The following is a 21,917-nucleotide window of genomic DNA, read 5'->3' as shown; positions in this document are numbered from 1 at the left end:
TCTGACTCTTGATCTTGGCTCAGCTGTCAAACTCAGGGTTGTGAGTTCAAGCCCTGTGTTGGGCTCCATGCTAGGCCTGGAGCCTACTTAATTAAAAAAAAAAAAAAAAGTAAAAAGATGAGAAAGGACATATCAGGCAAATAGTGGTAGAATGCTGAGTTAGGTAGGTTTGTATCATAAAATAGACATTAAGAGAAAAAGCATTGTTGGGAAGAATTAAAGGATAAAGAAATAAAAAGTTTGGGGGAAAACTCCAGTGTACAGAAGAGTGGAAATAACAGTACAATGAACACTTACATAGGTATTACCAGTTACTCACATTTTGCTAGATGTATAGGTCCTGGAAAATTACTTCACCTGTCTAAAATATTATATTTAGGGAGATTAACAATTCCATAATTGCATGAAGTCCATGTTTAAATTTCCACAATTATCCTAAGAATGTCTTTTGTGACTATCCTCCATCCCTGAACTAAGGTCTTTTTGTGCATGCATTGAATTAGTTGTTGTCTTTTAGTAGTTGTTATCTTGGAGTCTTCAACTGATTGCCCACCACTTTGTTTCCCATGACATGATTTATTAGAGACCAGGACACTTGTCCTGGGGTGTCCCACATTTTGGATTTCTCTGATTGTCATAGCTTTGACTTTCAAAGAGGAAAGTAAATGTCTTATAGAATGTCCCACATTCTCTGTTTTCCTGATTATTTCATTGTGATGCTTTTAGCATATTTTTTTATCCCAGATATTTCTTCTAAATTAGAAGCTAAGTATAAAAGTTTGATTCAATTCTATATAAATGTTTTGCAGGTACACTTCATGGGTGATAGATAATGTGTCATTTATGTTGCATCACATTAAGAGGCACTTGTGTGATTGTCCCTCTATTAATGATTCTAAGCCACATCTCCTTTAAAGGTGTATGTTTCCCTTTGTCTTTAATCTGCGGAAATGCTTTGACACTATATGAGTATCCTTTTCTTCATCAGCTTTTCACCTAATGGTAGCCTCCTTTCTGTGATCCTTTCCTGAATCAGTGATTTTATATTAGCTGGCATTTTTTTTTTTTTTTTGTAAAGAGAGCTTCCCACATCAAACGGGAATAAGTTGAATTTTTCCCCAAAAAAAGGCAAGATAAATACTTAATTCTTTTCCAATAATGTTTAGTCTAAAGATGTATAGTCACCTACAATGGTGGCAAACGTCGCCCAAAGCACACTTCTTACTTTTATGGACTAGTGAGTTTTTATTTTATGTATGCAATCTGTTGTAGTTAATTGTAGTTTTTACTCCTTTTTCTGATAATCTTCCATATTTGGCCAGTAGGAGTCCCTTTAAGCTGACTCCTGTGTTGTTTTGACATCTGTCTGGCACATGAAGATGTTCCAGGAATCCTCTTCTTGAATAATAGGTGGGTCTTAGAATGCTTTAGTGCTGGCCATTTTCACCCAGGAGTTGTTATCATTGTTTTTGTTGTTTTATGTAGTCTATGCTTATTTAGATTTACCCTTGTATTTATTAGTGTCTAGGTTCCCCATTTATATTAGTTTCCTGTGGCTGCTGTATCAAATGACCACAAACCTGGTGTTTTATAATACCACAGCTGTGTTCTCTTAATAATTCTGAAGGTCTGAGGTCCAAAGTGAGTGTCACTGGGCCAAAATCAAGGTGTCAAAAAAACTGTTGTCCCTCCAGAGCACATTTCCCTGCCTTTTTTAGCTTCTAGAACTGCATCCCTTGGATTCCTTGATTCATGGTTTCTTCTTTCAACTTCAGGGCCAGCAGTGTAACATTTTCAAATCTCTCTGGTAGATCTTCATGTTACCTAATCCTCTGTAATAAAATCTCCCTCCAACTCCATTTTATAAGGATGCTTGTAGTAACATTTAGGGACAATTCAAGATACTTAACTGCAAAAAAAAAAAAAGGGGGGGCCCGATCTCAGGACCCGCCCCCCCCCCATGGTGAATATTTTTTGGTGATAATTACATCTGCAAAATTCTTTTTGTCATATAAGGTAACATAGGTTCTGGGGTTTAGAATGTAGATATTTTGGGGGCTGTTGATCCATCTACCAAGCCCATGCCATTCTTTCCTTTACATTCTGGGTTCAGTTTCCTTTTTCTAGGTTGTCAGCTGTTTTCATTTGTATCTTGAAGTCATTTCTTTATCCTCTGTTAAGAAATATGCTATCTAATTTCTTTTTCTTTTCTCTCTGGTTGACTTTAAGAACTTTTGTGCACTTTGACTTCAACCTGTATGGTTGTGGATTTAGTTTTATCTGTCATGGCCAGGACACAGGACTCACTGTGCTACTCTTGAGTAATTTTTATTTTCAACTGTTTTGGAAAATTACAGCCATCTTCTCTTCAAATATCTCTCCCATTGTCTGTTTACCTTCTGAATTTACTAATTCCATTCTTTGTCTTTCATATTTTCCAATCATTTTTCTCTGCCTTTTGGCTAATATTCTCTGAATCCTCTTCTAGTTCTTTAATTCTTTTTTCAACTCTAGTCTGTTTACTTCAACTGAAGTTTTATTTTAATGACTATCTGATTAAAATTTCAGGTCTTTATCATTTTCTCATGCTTCCTTTTTATATGTGCTTCTTTAAGTGTGGGGGGATAGTCTAGAATTATCTCAATAGAAACTTCTTTTATATTTTGGTCTGTGATTTATTAGCTTTGATTTCTTTCTCAAGCTGATGGTGTATTTGTTTTTTATTTTAGAGGAATTATTCAGAATCTTTTTCACTGAATGATGCTCTAGCCTTCTTGCTTACGGTACCAGAATTCTTGTAGCAATTCTTCTGAAACTTTTGGACCATGTCTCTCTTTTTGAATTATTTATTTTAAATTTTTTATCTTTAGTAGTAGTCATTTGTTTTTTTGGCATCTATAACCTGTAATTTTCTCCTTTGACCTGTTAAGGTATTATTTTACTGGATTCCTGATGAATGACTGGCATTAATTTGAGAGAAAGAGCAAGAGGGAGAGAGATGTTGGGGGAAGGGAGAGGGAAAACAGTTTTTCTATCTGGAGCGCCCTGGGTGGCTCAGTCAGTTAAGGGTCTGACTTTTGATTTCGGCTCAGGTCATGATCTCAGGGTTGTGAGATCGAGTCCCCCGTGGGGCTCCATGCCAGCGTGGAGCCTGCTTAAGAGTCTCTCCTCCTCTTCCTCTGCCCCTCCCTCTCTGTCTCCCTCTCTTTAAAAAAAAAAAAAAAGTTTTCTATCCTGATAGGTTGGATTATTGTGGGTTTTTTTTTTTTTTTCTTTTTGTATGATCTATGTCAAGTTTGGACATCTAGATTTTGCTAGTTTCTTAAAACTGGAAGAATTTTCTTTTTTATATGCTATCATCTATTAATAATTGTTATTATATTTTCTTTAAAGGTTTGAAAGAAACCAATCATATAATAATCTGGACCTGATGCCTTTTTATTAGGAAGAAGGAAGCTGGTGGCTGTAGTTTTTTGTGCCATTGTTTCCCTATAGTTCCTTACCTAGTAGTTTGTTTGAATTTATATTTTAACATAAGCATCTTCTGAGGTTTTTAAAAAAATATTCACCATTTTGGGGGGGGTTGCCATTTGTAAAGTCACTAGAAATGGTCGATTGTTTACTAAAATTACCTGGTTTTAATTGCTGTGGTCCACTGAAGAGATCAAAACAGGACAGGAAATCTAGTACCTTTCTTGAATTTTTTTGTTTTTGTTTTTAATTCTTTCATTTCCCTTTTAGGATTGTTGAAACAGATTTTCTTCATTTTTTCTAAGAAGGCATTTTAAGACCAAAACTATCTCCTTTTAGTTTTACAATATCCTATTTTACTTTAAAAAATATATATATATTTTTAGACCACATGGGTGCACACACACACGTGTGGCAAGGGGTAGGGGAGCAGAGAGAATCTGAGAATCCCAAGCAGACTCCCCTCCCCCACTGAGCACAGAGCCGGTCGCAGGGCCCGATCTCAGGACCCTGAAATCATGACCTGAACCAAAATCAAAAGTCGGATGCTCAACCAACTGAGGCACCTAGGCACCCCTTATTCTACTTTTTAATGTATTTCTATTTTAGAAGCATCATCAAAGTTCTTTTTCTTACTCTTCTGGGGAAATCTGAAAAAAAAAAATTTTTCTCCCAGACTCATCTTCTCTAATTTCAGCGAAGGCTTGTAGTAATTTTTCTTCATTTTTTGGATATAACTTTTATTTGGGGAGATAAGAAATCCTGTTTCTGGATATTCATGGTCTGGCCCTGCCCTACATCACCAAACCAATCATTTTCTACTGCCCAGCAAAAAAAATTTTATTCTAATCAGTTTTAATCAGCTCCATTCCCTCATTTTCCTCATACTCATTCTCCTTTGCTAAGGAGAATTTTTTTTCCTTTTCCTCTCCCATCCCTTGGGGGAGTGGTTCTTTACCCTAACTGCACATGACTTTTATCTGTGGAGCTTTAAAAGGGGGGAGGGGGTGCCGACTTCAATTTGCTGGACTGGAAAGAATCACTGAACCAGGATTAATGTTTTCTGTCTTACCCTATTCTAAAGACAGCTTGAATCTTAACTTCAGCACTAACTGAATACCTGTTTATGACTGCGACTCACAATAAGTGATGAGACAAAAGATGAATAGAATATGTTTCTGCTCACAAAGCAGCTAGTAGACATGAAAAACATAATCAATTTTAGGATATCAGATTCTGATTATAAAGCTGTTCTGCCGGGGTGGTCAGTGAACTCATCATAGAAGGAGATTATCATTTTCTGAGATGAAAAGACTGTTGGAAAAGAATTTGGGGGGGGGGTTGTGGGTTAGATCAGAAGTTAGTCTTTGAACATCTTAAGTTTGAGTTGTCTGTTTTTTTAGTAGAGATGTTCAGTAGGCAGTTGGACAAAAAGAGTCTGAAATTGAGAGGACAGAACTGGATTTTAAAATTTGGCTTTGGGGCGCCTGGGTGGCACAGCGGTTAAGCGCCTGCCTTCGGCTCAGGGCGTGATCCCGGCGTTATGGGATTGAGCCCCACATCAGGCTCCTCCGCTGGGAGCCTGCTTCTTCCTCTCCCACTCCCCCTGCTTGTGTTCCCTCTCTCGCTGGCTGTCTCTATCTCTGTCGAATAAATAAATAAAATCTTTAAAAAAAAAAATTTGGCCTTATCAGCCCATATTTGGTACATAAAGCTGCAAGATTGGATAAGACCACCTGGGGAGTAAGTATAGCTAGAGAAAAGAAGACATGTAATGCTTTTAGAGGATATGAGAGGTTAGCCATGGAGTCATAAAGGAAAATGTTGCAATATCTGACCATAGAAAGAAAAAGAAACTTTAGTCATTGCTTCTCAAATTTTAATATAACGCATTTTGTTAAAGCTTAGTAGGTCTGAGATGGGGCTTGAGATTCTGCTACTCTAACATCCTTCCAGTAGATTATGCTGCTGCTGGTCAATGGACCACACTTTGAGTAGCAAGACTGTATGACTAATGAGACATAAGGTGAAAAACAAGAAAAGACTGCAACATTTGGAGGAGGGTAAGGATTAATATATAAAACATCTAGAGTAAAGGATATCTATACATGAACAGGGAAAAAAAATAGAATAAAAAAAGAATATGAATAGGGAATTTTCCAAAAAGAAATATAAATGTCCAATGAACATGAAAAATGTTCAGTTTTCTGGGAAATCAAAATTGAAACAAGATCACCTTTTCCCCTTCAGATTGGCAAAAGTTTCAAAGTTTGATAATACCCAGTGTTGATGGGATTAGGGGGGAAATGATGGATTTATACCCTCCTAATGGGAATATGACTTAGTACTTTTTTTTTCTTTTGGAAGACCATTTGAGACATTTATTAAATTTTTTAATGCATATAACTTTGAATTCAGGAATCCTATGCCTTGATGTCTAAAAGGGAAACTTGTACCTTTGCCCAGAGAGGCAGCTCAGACTATTCATTGAAGCATTGTTTGAGGTTGAGAAAAATGGAATAATCTAAATGTCCTCTAGTAAGGGAATTATTAAATAAACTAATGGTCCTAAAACCCCTTTGTTCATCTATCTATTCCCTCTTGTACATTTTTTAATTATCTCACATTTTTAAATTATAGCAGTAGTTTAAAAGGCCATAATTTCTAGTGTGTATTGTATTTATGCTGTTCGTCTTTGGTCACACCTTAGAATTCCAGGTTTAGATCATGCAGCTCATAGAGTATCTAGCATATAGTGTAATTTGCAAAGCACATTCTCTAACCAGATAAATTGGACTCATTCTTCATCAAGGAAGAAAAAAACTGACTTATTTATCTTAAACATGTCCTATTTGCCTATACTGTAATAGGCTGGCTGGCTACTTGGATGAGGCTTAGAACCCTGCCAAGAATTTCACTGATAAAGGCCTGATTTTAATCACTCCCCCACCCACCTTGCTTTCTCTCAAGGGATTTTTACCTCTTGTTTGTTAGGTACTTTGAAGTTTATACATCTCAGAATAGTGCACCTTAGTAGGATTTGAGATGGATAAGAATTTTGCCTTTCTTTTATAGAGTGAAAAATTACAATTTGGTGATTTTATAGGGAGAGGAAAAAAAGAAAACTAGTTCTCAAACAGTTCAGTTAGAAAGAGTATATATAGACATCATAGATCTGGAAATTGTTTCTCCTAAAATCATCCATGTCCACCCACTGTTAGGTTGCTGTTGAAGTTTGAAGACCATTGAGAATAAGCAGTGTCATCATATTACGAAATGAATGTATCTATACTTAACCATTTTAAAGTAGTAAAATATGTCTCGACATGGAAAGAATTTTGAGGCATGATGTTCAGTGAAAAGAACAAGTGTTTAAATATATTTTATATATAATACGTACATGTATTTGTATATTTTGTACCTGTGTGCATTATGATATTTACTTGAATAAAAAGGAGATGTGGAAAGGATGCATAACAAACTGTAAATAGCACTTAACGTTTTTGGCAAGGGTTCCAGGAATATGGGGAAAATGAAAAAGAGATTTTCATCATTTATTCTGAATACTTATGTATTACTTGAGTCTTTTACAGTTGAAAATTTATTGTATTACTAGTGTAAAGAAGAGTTTTAAGATGTTTAATAATAAATGGGAAAAATTGGTATATTAAACAGGTCTCTAAGCCCTAAATTTCAAGGAACACTGGCAGTTACTGCAATATTTTAATAAACATTTTAATAAAAATAGTCTAATTCGTATCCTAAATTACTTTTATTTTTACATTCTTTTAAAATATTTTTCAGGTGTGGAATATCAAACAAATGATTAAGTTGACACAGGAACATATAGAAGCCCTATTGGACAAATTTGGTGGGGAGCATAATCCACCATCAATTTATCTGGAGGTAAGCTATTGAGTATCATATCTGTTGTAATTTTGAAAATAAAAACAAGAACTTATCATAAGCGTTTGTACTGGTAGTATTGTTTCTCTTAGGAGATGAGATGAGAAAGGGGAAGGTTAATTACCCTTGTCTTTCTTATGCTTCTTAATCTTGTTTCACTTGTTACAATAATATGCAGTATTTTGTAATTTGGAAAATAACAAAACTGAAGAACAAATCGTGTATAAACTGAAAAATATTACCCTGGTGAAAAACTTATTTAAAAAAAGAGAGGGGGGAAAGCATTCGGTTGTAGAGGTTAGGAAACTAGTTACCGTATTAAGAAATGGGGCAAATTTTTATAAAATATATATTTTCCTGGTAAAATATCTTTTTTCCAGAACAACCCCCCCCAAATTGGTTTTGGCTTTCTTAATAGGTAAAATATATAATATTTAAATAACTCAAAATTGCTTAGCTTTACTGTTTAATAGTGCCTTTAGGCTTTTGTATCAAGCTTTGAGCATCATTGTAAATTTTTAGGGTAGTTAGTATGAGGTAGTAGTTACTATTATAATCACAGATAAGCTTTCTTGGCATCGGTTTCCTTCTGTAAGTCACTCGGGTTCCATGATGAGCACGCTGTTAGGGAATCCAGGTAGTCGTGCTTCACAGCCCACATTGCTCACCACTGCTCATACTGACTGTCTCTGTAAAAGCTGGCTCCAGCTGTAATCACTAGTCATCCAGGAATATAACTCTAAATTACAAATGATTAGGTTACCATTTGCCTTCAAATGCTGGAGATTTTTAGATTGATAGACTCCTAAACTAAATTTCTAATTTAGCCCTCTAATTGCTTTTAAAAGGCATGTTAAATCTTTTAAGTTAAGTTTGCATTTCTAAAATAAATTTGGAATTTGGAAATAACCACTAATAAGCTGTTGTCTTCTTCATATGGCTTATCCCAGAGCACACTACCAGATATCAGTACCAGGACTAGAATTCATGTACTTTCTAATATTCCATGCTGATTTACTTTTATGTCTGAGGAGGGCAAGAACAGGAGTCATAAGGAGGCAGAGTTCTGGTGAAAATAGTAATTCTTTGTTAATTAGAATTAGACAACTTAACCAGCAGTTTTCCTGCCAGCCACATCTGTGTCTTGGGAGACTTTCCCCCATGCTTAGTTGTAATACAGTCACATCAATAACCATGTTTGAGTATAGCAGAGATTCACTGCCTCCTCCATACTCCCACTTTTCAGGGTTTTTACTGTTCAAATATACAGCAGACCATACCTCATAGACTGTATCATTAGCATGTAGATCCTTATTCTCAGGGACAAACTCTGCACAATTTCTCTGTAGAAAATGCTGTAATATAGTGGTTAAGGTGAACCTTGGAGTCACACAGGCCCTATGTTTGAATCTTAGCTGTTCCTTAGTTTCTGGAGATAGGTTACCTTCTTATATCTCACCTCATTGGTAAAATGGGAATACTATCACACATGTAGTAATTGAAGGTTTCGTTAAGTTTATAATTATGAAATAGCATCATTCTTGACACGTATTGAGTGCTCCATAAATTTTTGATTCATTCATTCAGCAGATATTTATTAAGTGCCCGTTTATATTTATGCTTTTAGGCTCTGGGGATATAGCAAAAACAAACAAACAAACTTCAAGCAGCTTGTGTTTTTATCAGGGAATGGAATTACAGACAATAAACATGGAACTTACACCACTTGATATACTATGAAGACAAGCCTGCCTGGAGATAACAGTATTTTCCCTGGGGAAAGTTGACGAGGCCCAGGGAAAAGACCTTCGGGTACTGATATGTGAAGGCCCTTCAGTGAAAAACCAAGTCTCGTGGTTATCCACTGAGACCCACCATTCTGGTTTCTTTATGAATTTGACTACTCAAATAAAATAAATGGAATTGTAAAGTATTTGTCCTTTTGTGACTAGCTTATTTCATTTAGCATAATGTCTTCAAAGTCCATCTGTGTTGTAGCATGGGTTAAAATTTCTTTGCAAATTAAGGCTAAATAATATTGCACATTTTGTTTATTGATTCATCTATCAATGGATACCATAAATGGTTGTTCATTTCTACCTTTTTGTTATCAGGAGTAATGCTTATTTTACTCCTTCTGACTATATACCCAGAAGTGGAATTACTGAATCATGTGGTAATTCTATATTTAATTTTTTAAAGAATTGCCGTACTCTTCTCCACAGTAGCTGCCTTTTGCATTCCTGTTAGCAATACACAGGAGCTCCTATTACTCCACGTCCTTGCCAACACTTACCTTCGGTGTATGTGTGTTTGTAATGGCCATCCTAGTGAGTGTGAAGTGGTATCTCATGGTTTTGATTTGCATTGCCCTGATGACTAATGATGTTGAGCATTTTTTTGTGTGCTTATTGGCCATTCGTATTTCTTTTTAATCTTTTTAATCTTTGGTTCCTCTTTTAAATCATCATCCAGAGGAAGAAAAGATAAGTCATTTCCCAGAATTTTTTCTTTTTCTCCCATTTTTCTCTCTTCACTCATCCAGCAAAGTATTTGAAAGCCTTCTGTGTGTAAGATATAATGCTGGATGCTCTTCTAGTAGTAGATTCTTCTTTTTGGACCTGATATATATTGGATTCCAGAAGTGAAGGAATGGTGTTTTTGAAATCACCCTACTTATCTAGTGTTACACACTGAGTCCTAGCTACCACAGAATTTACATATATGCTAGGGTTCCCTGCAGACAGATAGATGTTAATAGTAGCACCTAACATTTACTGACTACTTGCTATGTACCAGACACGGTTCCAAGCATATAGTAGGTCATTTAATCCTCAACCTACCCTATGAGTTATACTTCCTATTCTCATTTTCATTTTATAAAGATGGAGGAACTCAGGCACAGAGAAGTTTAACATGGTTAAGGCTACACAGTTAGTAAATGGTATAGCCAAACTTTGAATCTAGACATTCTTAATTCAGATTCTGCTCTTAACTGCTGTATCATTATTATGATGCTAACAACCTTTTTGATCTTTAATCTATGTAGAATCCAGGATAATGCAGAGAAATTGTATTAAAACAAAAATATTGGAAGCAAGGTGCTTCCCATGGAATGCAGAGCGGTTCATTAAATATCATTTTTGGTTAGTTTGTAAGATTTCATTGTATCTTGTGAGATGAAGTTTAGTAAGAATAAATTTAATGAAATAATGATAAAAAAAATTTTAGGGTGCCTGGGTGGCTCAGTTTGTTAAGCATCTGCCTTCTGCTCCGGTCATGATCCCAGAGCCCTGGGATTGAGTCCCGCCTCCAGCTTCCTGCTCAGCGGGGAGTCTGCTTCTCTCTCCCTCTGCTGCTTCCCCTGCTTGTGACATCTCTCTCTCTCTCAAATAAAAGCTTTAAAAGAAAAATTTTATTTCACTGCTTTTTCCCATTTGTTTAAAGTAGATCCATAGTTTTCCTCCCGTTTTTAGTTGAGAAATGATTCGCATAATGTAAGATTCACTTTTTTATTTTAAAGTGTACCACTCAGTGGTTTCTTAGTATATGCACAAAGTTGTGCAATCATCACCAAGTCCATCACTAATTCCAAAGTTTTTTCTTCACCCCAAAAAGAAACCTTGACCCATAAGTAGTCATTCCCTTCAGCCCCTGGCAACCACTAATCTGCTTTGTATTTCTATAGTCTTGCCTTTTTGGATACTTCATGTAATGGGATCACACATAATGTAGCATTTTGTGACAGGCTGCTTTCACTTAGCGTAATGTTTTCAAAATTCATCCATGTTGTAGCATGTAGCATTCAGTGTAGCATTCATTCCTTTTTATTCCATCATATGGATACACAGATTTTGTTTATCCATTTATCAATTGTTGGACATTTGGGTTTCTTCTTTTTGGCTGTCATGAGTAAAGCTATTATGAACATTCACATATAAGTTTTTATGTAACATATGTTTTCAGTTGTCTTGGTCATATGCCTAGGGATGGAATTGCTGTGTCCTGTGGTAACTCGATGTTTTAACTTTTTGAGGAACTACCAGACTGTATTCCAAAGTGGCTGCTTCATTTTACATTCCCACCAGCAGTGTATGAGGGTTTCACTTTCTCCACATCAGTACCAGTACTTATTTTCTGTTTCATTTTTTGTTTGTTTGTTTTTTGAATAGTCATGCTGGTAGTTGTGAATCGGTGTCCCATTGTGGTTTTGGTTTGCAACCGGTTAGATCCCTGATGACTAAAGATGTTAAGCATTTTTTTTAAAAGATTTTATTTATTTCCCAGAGAGAGAGAGCGAGAGAGAGAGAAAGAGAGAGAGAGAGAGGGGCGCCTGGGTGGCACAGCGGTTGGGCGTCTGCCTTCGGCTCAGGGCGTGATCCCGGTGATCTGGGATCGAGCCCCACATCGGGCTCCTCCGCTATGAGCCTGCTTCTTCCTCTCCCACTCCCCCTGCTTGTGTTCCCTCTCTCGCTGGCTGTCTCTATCTCTGTTGAATAAATAAATAAAATCTTAAAAAAAAAAAAAAAGAGGGAGAGAGAAAACGCACAAGCAGGGGAAGCAGCAGGCAGAGGAAGAAGCAGACTTCCTGCTGAGCAGGGAGCCAGATGCAGGGCTCTATCCCAGGACCCTGGGATCATGACCTGAGCCGAAGGCAGTTGCTTAACCAACTGAGCCACCCAGCAGTCCTTTTAAGCATCTTTTTCATGTGCTTGTTAGCTGTTTGTGTATGTTCTTGGGGAAAATATCAGTTCATATTTTTTGCCCACTTTTTAAACTGGGTTATTTTTGAGTTGTGAGAGTTCTTTGTATATTCTGGATAATAGATCTTTACCTGATACGGTTTATAAATATTTTCTCCTGTTCTACGGGATTTATTTTCATTCTTTTGGTAGTGGCTTTTGAAGTACAAAAGTATTAATTTCGAGAAGTGTAGTTTGTCTGTTTTTTATTTGGTTACTGTGCTTTTAGTGTGTCATATCTAGGAAATTATTGCCTAATCTGGTGTCATGATGATTTACTCCTATGTTTTCTTCTAAGAGCTTTGTAGTTTTAGCTGGTAATTTTAGGTGTGTGATCGATCCATTTTGAGTTAATTTTTTAATATAATGTTAGGTAGTAGTCCAACTTCATTCTTCTGCATGTAGATATTCAGTGGTACCAGCACTATTGTCGAAAATCAGTTAGCCATAAATGTAAGGCTTTTTTTCTTGACTCTCAGTTCTATTGTGTTGTTCTGCACATGTATCCTTATTCCAATATCCATGTCTTCATTACTGTAGTTTTATGGTAACTTTTGAAATGAAAAATGTGAATCCTCCAACTTTGTTCTTTTTCAAGATTATTTTGGGTATTCTGAGTACCTTGCACTTCCCTAAGAATTTTAAGATCAGCTTGTCCATTTCTGCAAAAAAGCCACTGGGATTTTGATAAGGATTGCAGTGAATCTGTAGGTCAGTTTAGGGGGATATTGTTATCCTAACGATATTAAGTGTTCTTGTATTCTTTTATTTATTTAATTTTATTATTATTTTTCTTAGAGAGAGAGCACGAGTGGGGTTGAATGTGAGGGATAGAGGGAGAGGGAGAGAGAATCTTAAGTAGTCTCCACACCGAGCATGGAGCCCGACGCAGGGCTCAGTCTCACAACCCTGAGATCATGACCTGAGCCGAAATCAAGAGTCTGACGGTTAAACCACTGGGCCACCCAGGTGCCCCTGTACTCTTTTATTTAATTCAGAAACATCTGACATGATGTTTGCCTTCAGCTAGCTTGTAATTTAGTAATCATGTTAAGAACTCAGCTAAGTAATAGAGTGATAACAGTAATAAACATAAGAATTACTCATACTACTTATTATTACTAATAAGAATTTTTTGGGGCTTTTGCTATATGGTAGTCTCTGTAATAACTTCTTTTACTTGTATTATCTCATTTAATCCTCACAAAATTTTTTCATAAATGAGAAAGAAAGAGACATATAAAGAAGAACGTGATAATACTCTAAAGGAGGTGAAGACAATACCTCTTGGGTTTTATCAAGCAGAGCTTTGAATTGAACTTTGAAAAATAAGTAGGATTTTTTTTTTTAAGATTTATTTATTTGAGAGAGAGCTCGCAGGAGAGTGCAAGTGGGAGGAGGGGCAGAGGGAGAGAATCTTCAAGCAGATTCCCTGATGAGCGCAGAGCCTGACATGGGACTCAATCCCAATACCCATGAGACCATGACCTGAGCCAAAACCAGGAGTCTGACGCTTAACTGGCTGAGTCACCCAGGTGTCTCAAAAAATAAGTAGGATTTTGATGAGAAAGAATAGGGTTTTCAGAAAGCTGCGTTCTGGAAAAGTATCAGATCTACAACATCTTGAAGAACCACAAGAATTTTGTTAATGGCAGTGGTGGTGGCTGAGGTGTGCATTTATGTGGGAAGACATGCGTTCACATTTGCTGGGTAAGAAAACAGAGGAAATGGTTGGAAGACATAAGAGAAAATGGGGATTACAGTGTAGCAGGGCCTGAGGCCCTAAACACTCAGTGCCAGCACTAAATTGAGAACAGAAGGATGGGGAAAGGTGTGGAGAATTGCTTAGACAAAGAAGAGGAAGCTTTTATTTGATGGCTTTGATCTTTAGAGTAAATTTGAAGTTGATGCTTTTTTCTGAGTGAATTAAAAAGATTGAGGGATGAAGGTAAGGAACCAAAGAAGCATAGAAAAGGTTGGATTAAGTATTGTGAAAAACATAATATGATATTAAAATAACTAAAAATTTTCAGGTAGTAGTGTGAAGGACTAATTTCCATGAATTGATGGTGGAACTAATTGGCTTTGTCTTACTATTATCTTCTTCAGCAGTGTGTAGTTACCTGAGAGAAAGAGTGGAGTAATCGAATGATAGGATGTACTCAATATTTGTATTTGACAAGCAAGTTGGTAAAAGAATAAGAATTAGACAGAGAGTCAAGACAATGAAGGCCCAAATCTAAGAAACTTGAAGGGATTAATGTTGCGCGTGAACAGATTAACTAGTTAGATGGAAACTTAAGAAGGTGTGCTCAAGGACAAGGGCAGTTACAAATTGAGATCTTGTCATCATTTGGAACTTGTGGATCTGGAAGGTAGAGTCAAAATAAATACGTTTAGAGATAAGAGATTTAGAGAACTTCAGGCGGGAATGTTAAAAGAGTAATCCACACTGAATACAGCAAAAATAATGGGAAGAAGTGAGCCAGGCAGGGGCACCTGGGTGGCTCAGTAGTTAAGTGTCTGCCTTCAGCTCAGGGTGTGATCCCTGCATTTTGGGATCCAGCCCTCCATCAGTCTCCTCCCCTGGGAGCCTGCTTCTTCCTCTCCCACTCCCCCTGCTTGTATTCCCTCTCTCACTGGCTGTCTCTCTGTCTGTCAAATAAATAAGTAAAAATCTTTTTAAAAAGAAAAAAAAGAAAGAAAGAAAGAAAGAAATGAGCCACACCAGGCACAAGTGCCTTGATAGATTGTGGCTGTGAGGATGGAGGGAGGTGGAATAAGTAAATGCTTTTGTACTTCAGAAAAGGAAGAGCTGTTGATAAATGCAGTGAAATAGTTTGTAATCCGCAATGGAGGGAACAGTATATTTTGAAAAATTAAGACTAACATTTTGATAAATAACACTCTGAGAATTGTTTACATGTGTTACTTTTCCTAAGGCTAACTTTGTGTAATAAATGTACTTGTCCAGGTGATAGTAAATAAGATTTGATCTATGCAGGAGGTAATTTTTATCTCTTAGACTGTATGTGTACGTTCTTCCAAGGGTAGGAATTGTGTCAGTCTTTATTTTTGTAGTTTGAGCCCCAAACAGTGCCAGGCACATGTATGTTTACTGTATATTAATTGACTGATTGGTTTTTTGTGGGGTGTGGTTTTTTTTTTTCTGTTTGTTTTTTTTGTTGTTGTTGTTTTTGAGAGAGGGAGAGAGAATCCTGAGTGGAAATCCTTGACCTGAGTGGAAATCAAGAGTGGATGCTTCATTGACTGAGCTACCCAGGTGCCCCTTAATTGACTGATTTTAAATGGTCAAAAAGTGGATCCTATTGCAAGAGATGTCCTTAAGTAATTAGATCTTGGAACTGAAACCTAAATCAAAATAGAGCTTAGAAAATTTTGAATTAATTTGGTTATAATGCCCTGAAATGCTATTAAACATTTCTGGAATCAGGATAGGGTAGCTAGTAGGCTAAAGGAGAGGGCGTTTTGATGTACTTTAGGCCCTTTACCTCAGTGGCTCAGTTTAATATTTTTCTTCTTTTTTTCCTTCAGAATTACATTTTAAGATCTCGTATAGCAAGTGCAGTGGTCTTTCTTGAAATAAAATTTCTCTTTCATTCCCCTCTACCTTTGATAATACTCCCTTGCTTGTGGAATGAAGTTCAGGCTTAAGAGCATGGTATATACACTCTCTACAAGCTGGCCCCTTACCCATTTTTCCAGTCTTATTATTTGCTTCCCTGCATTGCTGTTTTTCATTTAAATTCCACAAGCATATATCGATGCCTTGCTATGTCTCAGATATTAAATGGCATTCAGCTATACGGGTCTGTAGTTTTCCCTCTATGCCTTAAAATTTCCTACTTTTTTTTTTTTTTTTAATGATTTTACTTGTTTGTTTGAGAGCAGGAGGTGGGGGAGAGGAGCAGAGGGAGAGAGACAAGCAGACTACATACTGAGTGTGGAGCCTGACACAGGGCTCCATAACAGGACCCTGAGATCATGACCTGAGCCAAAATCAAGGTTGGACACTTATCCGACTGAGCCATCCAGGTGCCCCAAAATTTCTGACCTCTTTACTTTATGGCAGAATTTCTCCTGTACACAGTACTCTCTTTTTCCCACTTAGCTCCATCTATCTAAATGCTAACATTTTAAGGCCCCTTCTTTCCTCATTCTCACCTTGTATCAAAAATGTTTTTGGTTTATTTCTCATGTACAGCACCTAAATAAAAGTACATCCACCTGCTTCTCTGCAGCCCAATAATGAACTCTTTGAGTGATTAGAAATGCCGTTTTAAAATCTTTGATTCTCCCGTGTAGCCTTTTATAAATGTTTGTAGCTATTGCATCTATGTATGGTGGTAGACAGAAATGATGGACTGTGGTGTGGGGGAGAGTGATTACCACTGCCTTAAAGAACCATGGACATATATATTCCAGTTCATTCCATCTCCTTACTTTCAATATCACTCGGTTTTCAAAATTCTTGTTACTTTTAGAATGTGATCTTATGTGGTCATTTGACTTTATAGCTTTAGTCAAATGAAACTTGTAGAAAGAAACCCTGATGGATAATGGCCCCAGAATTTCTTGTCTGCAGGGTGTAAACCTTTTCAGATAAAATTTTATTCTCTAAGCAGTATTTGATGGGATCATCAGAGACCCAAAGTGAGGAGAATAAAGTATTTTAACTAATAGCTATTTCAGAAAGAAGGTGGCAGTTATACATCTTTTAAGTCCTATTGAGATTTTGGTGGTAATGGTGAGATCTGACACTGTACCTGATTTTTTTTTGAGTCTTATTTTTTGACAAATCTCTTTTAAGACCTCATCTCCTTTCAACCTCTCTCTCTGTTCTTTGGAGGGGGAAAAGGTATAAAACTTTATATGCCTACAAGTTTTCTGGAAAAAAAAAATTTTTAATAGAGATTGTATTTACCCTTGATGTATATAGTATTTTCTCTTATGTTAGATATGTGGTTTGGAAGGTAAATTGCAATATGACCAGAACATTGTAAATACTGCATTTTTAGATTAACATTCATGGCTGTTCTAGACATTTATGTTTTTGTCAGTTTCTCAATGTAGTGTAGTATCTTATCACAAAAGATTTATCAATTTAAAAGTAGAAGTATTAATTTACAGTACTTTTAGCATTTATTTTGTAACTTCTAACTTAAAACCCTGTTAGCTAGATTTTAAAGAGATTATAATCAGACTTAAATTTCTTATTTCCTTTTGTTACTGTCAGGAAAAAGTCCAGATTCAACGTAAATCTGCTTTATTTTATAGGCCTATGAAGAATACACCAGCAAGCTAGATGCCCTCCAACAGCGAGAACAACAGTTATTGGAATCCCTGGGGAATGGAACTGATTTTTCTGTTTCTAGCTCTGCATCAACGGACACCGTTACATCTTCTTCCTCTTCTAGCCTTTCAGTGCTACCTTCATCTCTTTCAGTTTTTCAAAATCCCACAGATATATCAAGGAGCAATCCCAAGTCACCACAAAAACCTATCGTTAGAGTCTTCCTGCCCAATAAACAGAGGACAGTGGTGAGTCAACTTTTAATATCATCATTGCTTTTTCTTTGTGTTTTTCGGAAAGAGTAGTTGTTGAAACTGAAATATGTTACCATTTCATACTCCGTGGTCATGCAAATGGAAGCATCCATTTCAAACAGGAGTGAAAAAGACATAATTATTTGGTGCCACTGTCTGTGTCTCTTGACTGGAATAAATTGTGTTTAGTGTCCAGTTTAACATTTTAACCTATCTACCAAACTTGAACCACACTCAAGTCTAAATACGAGTTTAGAATCAAAAAGAATTTCAAGACTTGAGCTTGTTTGTTGTCTAACATATGTGAGGTAAGCTTTGTTCTTTGCTCTTGAGAAATCCCTGTTTGGACTTACTATCAAATGTTGGATTTTTAGTGTGCTTGATATTTTTTCTCTGTCTACATAACTTTTGCTGATGATTAGTATTACCATTAGAACAGAGTACTCTGTAAGTAACATTTAAAGCAGGGAAATCTGCACAATTTTACAGGTGGTCTATAATCCTTAAATGCAACAAGTACTGTATTGGATTTAATGCACCTGTAACATCACTACTTTTTAAAAGTGTATATGGTTATTTTTGAAATTAATAAAAAACCATTGCATTTCCAAATACAAGTGAAATCAAAGTAGTTTTAATTTTTTTCCCCTGCGCACAGCATTAGTAGTAATGCTGGATTTTCATGGGAAAAGTGCTGCAGTGACTTCCAGTGAGCTCAGTTTGTCAACCCTGTGCAACAAAGGGATGTACGTGTCAGTGTGTGGGGATGTAAGACTAGGCCTTCAGCCAGTGTCACAAAGGGTAGTTGGAACTCAGATCCTTGCATAAAGCTGAGCCTTTGAAGAGCTTTACCTTCAGCAGAAGGGTGAACTAGAAGAAAATCTACCTACTCAGCATACATAAATAACAATGAAATTTGTCTGTCTTCACCAGCTGTCCAGATAAATATTAAAGTTTCCCTTGAATTCTTAATTGTAGGCCTGTCCTCATCATGGTGTGGGGTTCATATTTATACTTATGGGCGCTGTCCAGGAACTTTCAACTGAACAACTGGTCCTGGAGAGGTAATAGCAGTCAGGCACTAGGCAGAAGCAAATGCAGAATCTCTTTGGCCTATCTAGGGCTCATGGAATCCACATAGATAATGTCCACTGATAAGCACAAAATCCCATGTTATAAAATACACAAGGAAAGAGCTTATCAGTGCATTAGAAGACTTAAGAATAAGAATTAAAAACAGCAGGACTCTAAGAAGGAACCAAATAGAACTTCTAGGTGATCCTGAAATGTTAAACTCAGTGGATGACTGTCACCATCTGTGAAGTATTCTTGCTAAAGATGATGGCGTTGTTAAGCTTCTGAACCTTCCATTTTACAAGAAACAGGGGATAAAAGAAATAGTGAAGTGCTATGAAGAAACAGATTCAGAATTTGGACATTCTGTAAGACAGATGGCCTGGACTCAGTGTCATAGAGGACAAAAAAGATGAAGATTTTTCTACACTAGGGACGCCTGGGTGGCTCAGTCGTTAAGCGTCTGCCTTCGGCTCAGGGCGTGATCCCAGCGTTCTGGGATCAAGCCCCACATCAGGATCCTCTGCTGGGAGCCGGCTTCTTCCTCTCCCACTCCCCCTGCTTGTGTTCCCTCTCTCACTGGCTGTCTCTCTCTCTCTGTCAAATAAATAAATAAATAAAATCTTTAAAAAAAAAAGATTATTCTAAACAGACTAAAGAGATGTAAACAAATGCAGTGCATGATACTAGGTTGGGGAAGAGCTATAAAAGGCATTTTTGTGATGGGAAATGGTGAATGTCGATTAAATATGCTGTTATGGAATTATTAATTTTCCTGTGTGTGATAACAGGAATGTAATTATGTAGGGGAATGTCTTTATTCTTCAGAAATACATTTTTCAGTATTGAGGGATAAATTGTCATGACATTTACAACTTTTTTCCACCCTCTTTTTTGAAATAAAACTTACACACAGTAAAATATACAAATCTCAAGTGACAGCTGAGTGACCTTTTACATATGTAACTGCCACAGAGATCAAGATACAGAACATTTCTAGTGCTTGAGAAGGGATCTCCCATGCCCCCTCCAATTCAGTGATCACCTTCAAAAGTAACCACTATTCTGACTCCTATCTCAGTCAATCCTTTTGGAACTTTGTTTCAAATGGTAAGATGGAAAACAAAATGTTAGAGAAAATAAACATGAAAAAAATTTAGAATCTAAATAGAGGGAATTTGGATGTTAATTATATCGTTCCTTCTAATTTTCTGTGAAATTTTTCATAATAGAGTTGGAAAAATTCAAACAACTTAGACCAAAGGAAAAATAGAAAGTTCAAAAGAAACAGTTGTCACTAGGGAAAAAAACTAATGAATATAAGTTGATACTGGTTTGAGGAAGTAGCAAGGTAACTTTAAATAAAATCTCAGTATGTCAAGTAATTACAGCATATTACGGAAGAAGTATTGAAATGCTAAATAAAAATTAGAATATTTTAAAAAACAAAGTGGATGAGGTAAAAAGTTTAAAGGGAGAATTAGTAAACTGTAGAACGCAAGGAAAGAGAGTAAAAAAAAAAAAAACCTAACAGAGAGGATAAGAGATATGAAAGATGGAGTGAACATTTTCCTTATATGCCTCAGAGGAGTTCCAAAAAGTGAGAATAGAAATAAAGGAGTAGAGGGGCGCCTGGGTAGCGCAGTCGTTAAAGTGTCTGCCTTCGGCTCAGGGCGTGATCCCGGCGTACCGGGATCGAGTCCCACATCGGGCTCCTCCGCTATGAGCCTGCTTCTTCCTCTCCCACTCCCCCTGCTGTGTTCCCTCTCTCGCTGGCTGTCTCTCTGTCACATAAATAAATAAAATCTTTAAAAAAAAAAAAAAAAAGAAAGAAATAAAGGAGTAGAGCAAAATTCAAAGAAATGATGGCTATCATCTGTGAAAGACATAAGTCTAAAGATTTGGCAAACAAAGGCCCTAAGTTGTATAAATAAATTTCAATCCATAATTATTAGATATAACAAAATGAAAGGATAGTATTTTAAACCATTCAGGAAAAAAATTCTCTTTAAAAAATCACAATTAGATTATCAAAAAAATTTTCATTGTTGCAGCTGTAGAAGCCAGAAGACAATAGACTAGTATACTCAGAATGCTGAGAAATGCCTGTAAGTTGCTTAGCTAAAATATGACTTGAAAGTACAATAAAGGCCTTTCTGGGTGAGAAATTACCTTTCCCAGGCTCTGCTTGAAGGAACTACCAAAAATTAATTTAGAAAGAAAGTTGAATACAGAGGAAGGAATGAAAAGTAACATATTCATATATTGGACTTCATCGAAATTAAAAGCTTATGCTCCTTTGTGTAAGACTGATGAATCACAGACCTGCACCCCTGAAACAAATAATATACGTTAATTAAAAAAGAATTCAGGAGGAATGAAAAAAAAAAAAAAAAAAGGTGGTTATCTGCCACAGGGCTGGGAGTATGAAGAGTGGTAACCAGTAATAAGAAAGGCCAAAATTGAACACTTTCTTTTTTAATCTAAAAAACAAACAAACAGGGGCGCCTGGGTGGCTCAGTCGTTAAGCATCTGCCTTTGGCTCAGGGTGTGATCCCAGCGTTATGGGATCGAGTTCCGCATCAGGCTCCTCCACTGGGAGCCTGCTTCTTCCTTTCCCACTCCCCCTGCTTGTGTTCCCTCTCTCTCTGGCTGTCTCTCTCTCTGTCAAATAAATAAAATCTTTAAAACAAACAAAACTTAGGCTCTTCAAAAGACAGTGTTAAGAAAATAAAAAGACAAACCACAGACTAGTCTTTGCAAAACATACACCTGATTAAGGACACGTATCCAGAATATACAAAGAGCTCTCAGAACTCAATAATAAGAAAGCAAATAACTCAAAAAATAGGCAAAAGATTTAAACAGATACTTCACCATAGAAGATATGTAGATAGTAGATAAGTACACCGAAGATGCTCATCATTAGTCACTGGGGAAATGCAAGTGAAAGGCACGAGATAACACTGTACACCTACCAGGATGGCTAAAATGAAAGAGTGACCGTACCAACTGTTGGCGAGAATGTGGAATATCTGAAATTTGCATTCACTGCTGGTGGGAATGTATAATGGTACAGTCACTTTGTAAAACAATTTGGTAATTTTATTTAATACAGTTCCTTTTAAAATCCCAACAGCGTTTTTTGCAGAAATA

General features: G+C 36.6%; 1 protein-coding gene across 4 annotated transcripts in view; it reads left to right on the top strand.

Moving 5' to 3' along the window:
• The window catches only part of BRAF (B-Raf proto-oncogene, serine/threonine kinase), a 168,820-nt gene that overhangs the window by 61,564 nt on the left and 85,339 nt on the right, over positions 1-21,917 (top strand). For all 4 annotated transcript variants that reach the window (XM_044388764.3, XM_057304059.1, XM_026512282.4 and 1 more), the window contains exons 2-3: positions 7,276-7,377; positions 17,418-17,681. In XM_044388764.3, coding sequence (XP_044244699.2) covers positions 7,276-7,377; positions 17,418-17,681 — 366 coding nt within the window. The remainder of the gene's footprint in view (positions 1-7,275; positions 7,378-17,417; positions 17,682-21,917) is intronic.

This window comes from Ursus arctos, unplaced genomic scaffold, assembly GCF_023065955.2.
Source record: "Ursus arctos isolate Adak ecotype North America unplaced genomic scaffold, UrsArc2.0 scaffold_3, whole genome shotgun sequence".
In the NCBI taxonomy this organism is placed as follows: Eukaryota; Metazoa; Chordata; class Mammalia; order Carnivora; family Ursidae; genus Ursus; species Ursus arctos.
Note: the sequence above shows the minus strand (reverse complement) of the source record. Positions and strands in the feature narration are given on the sequence as shown.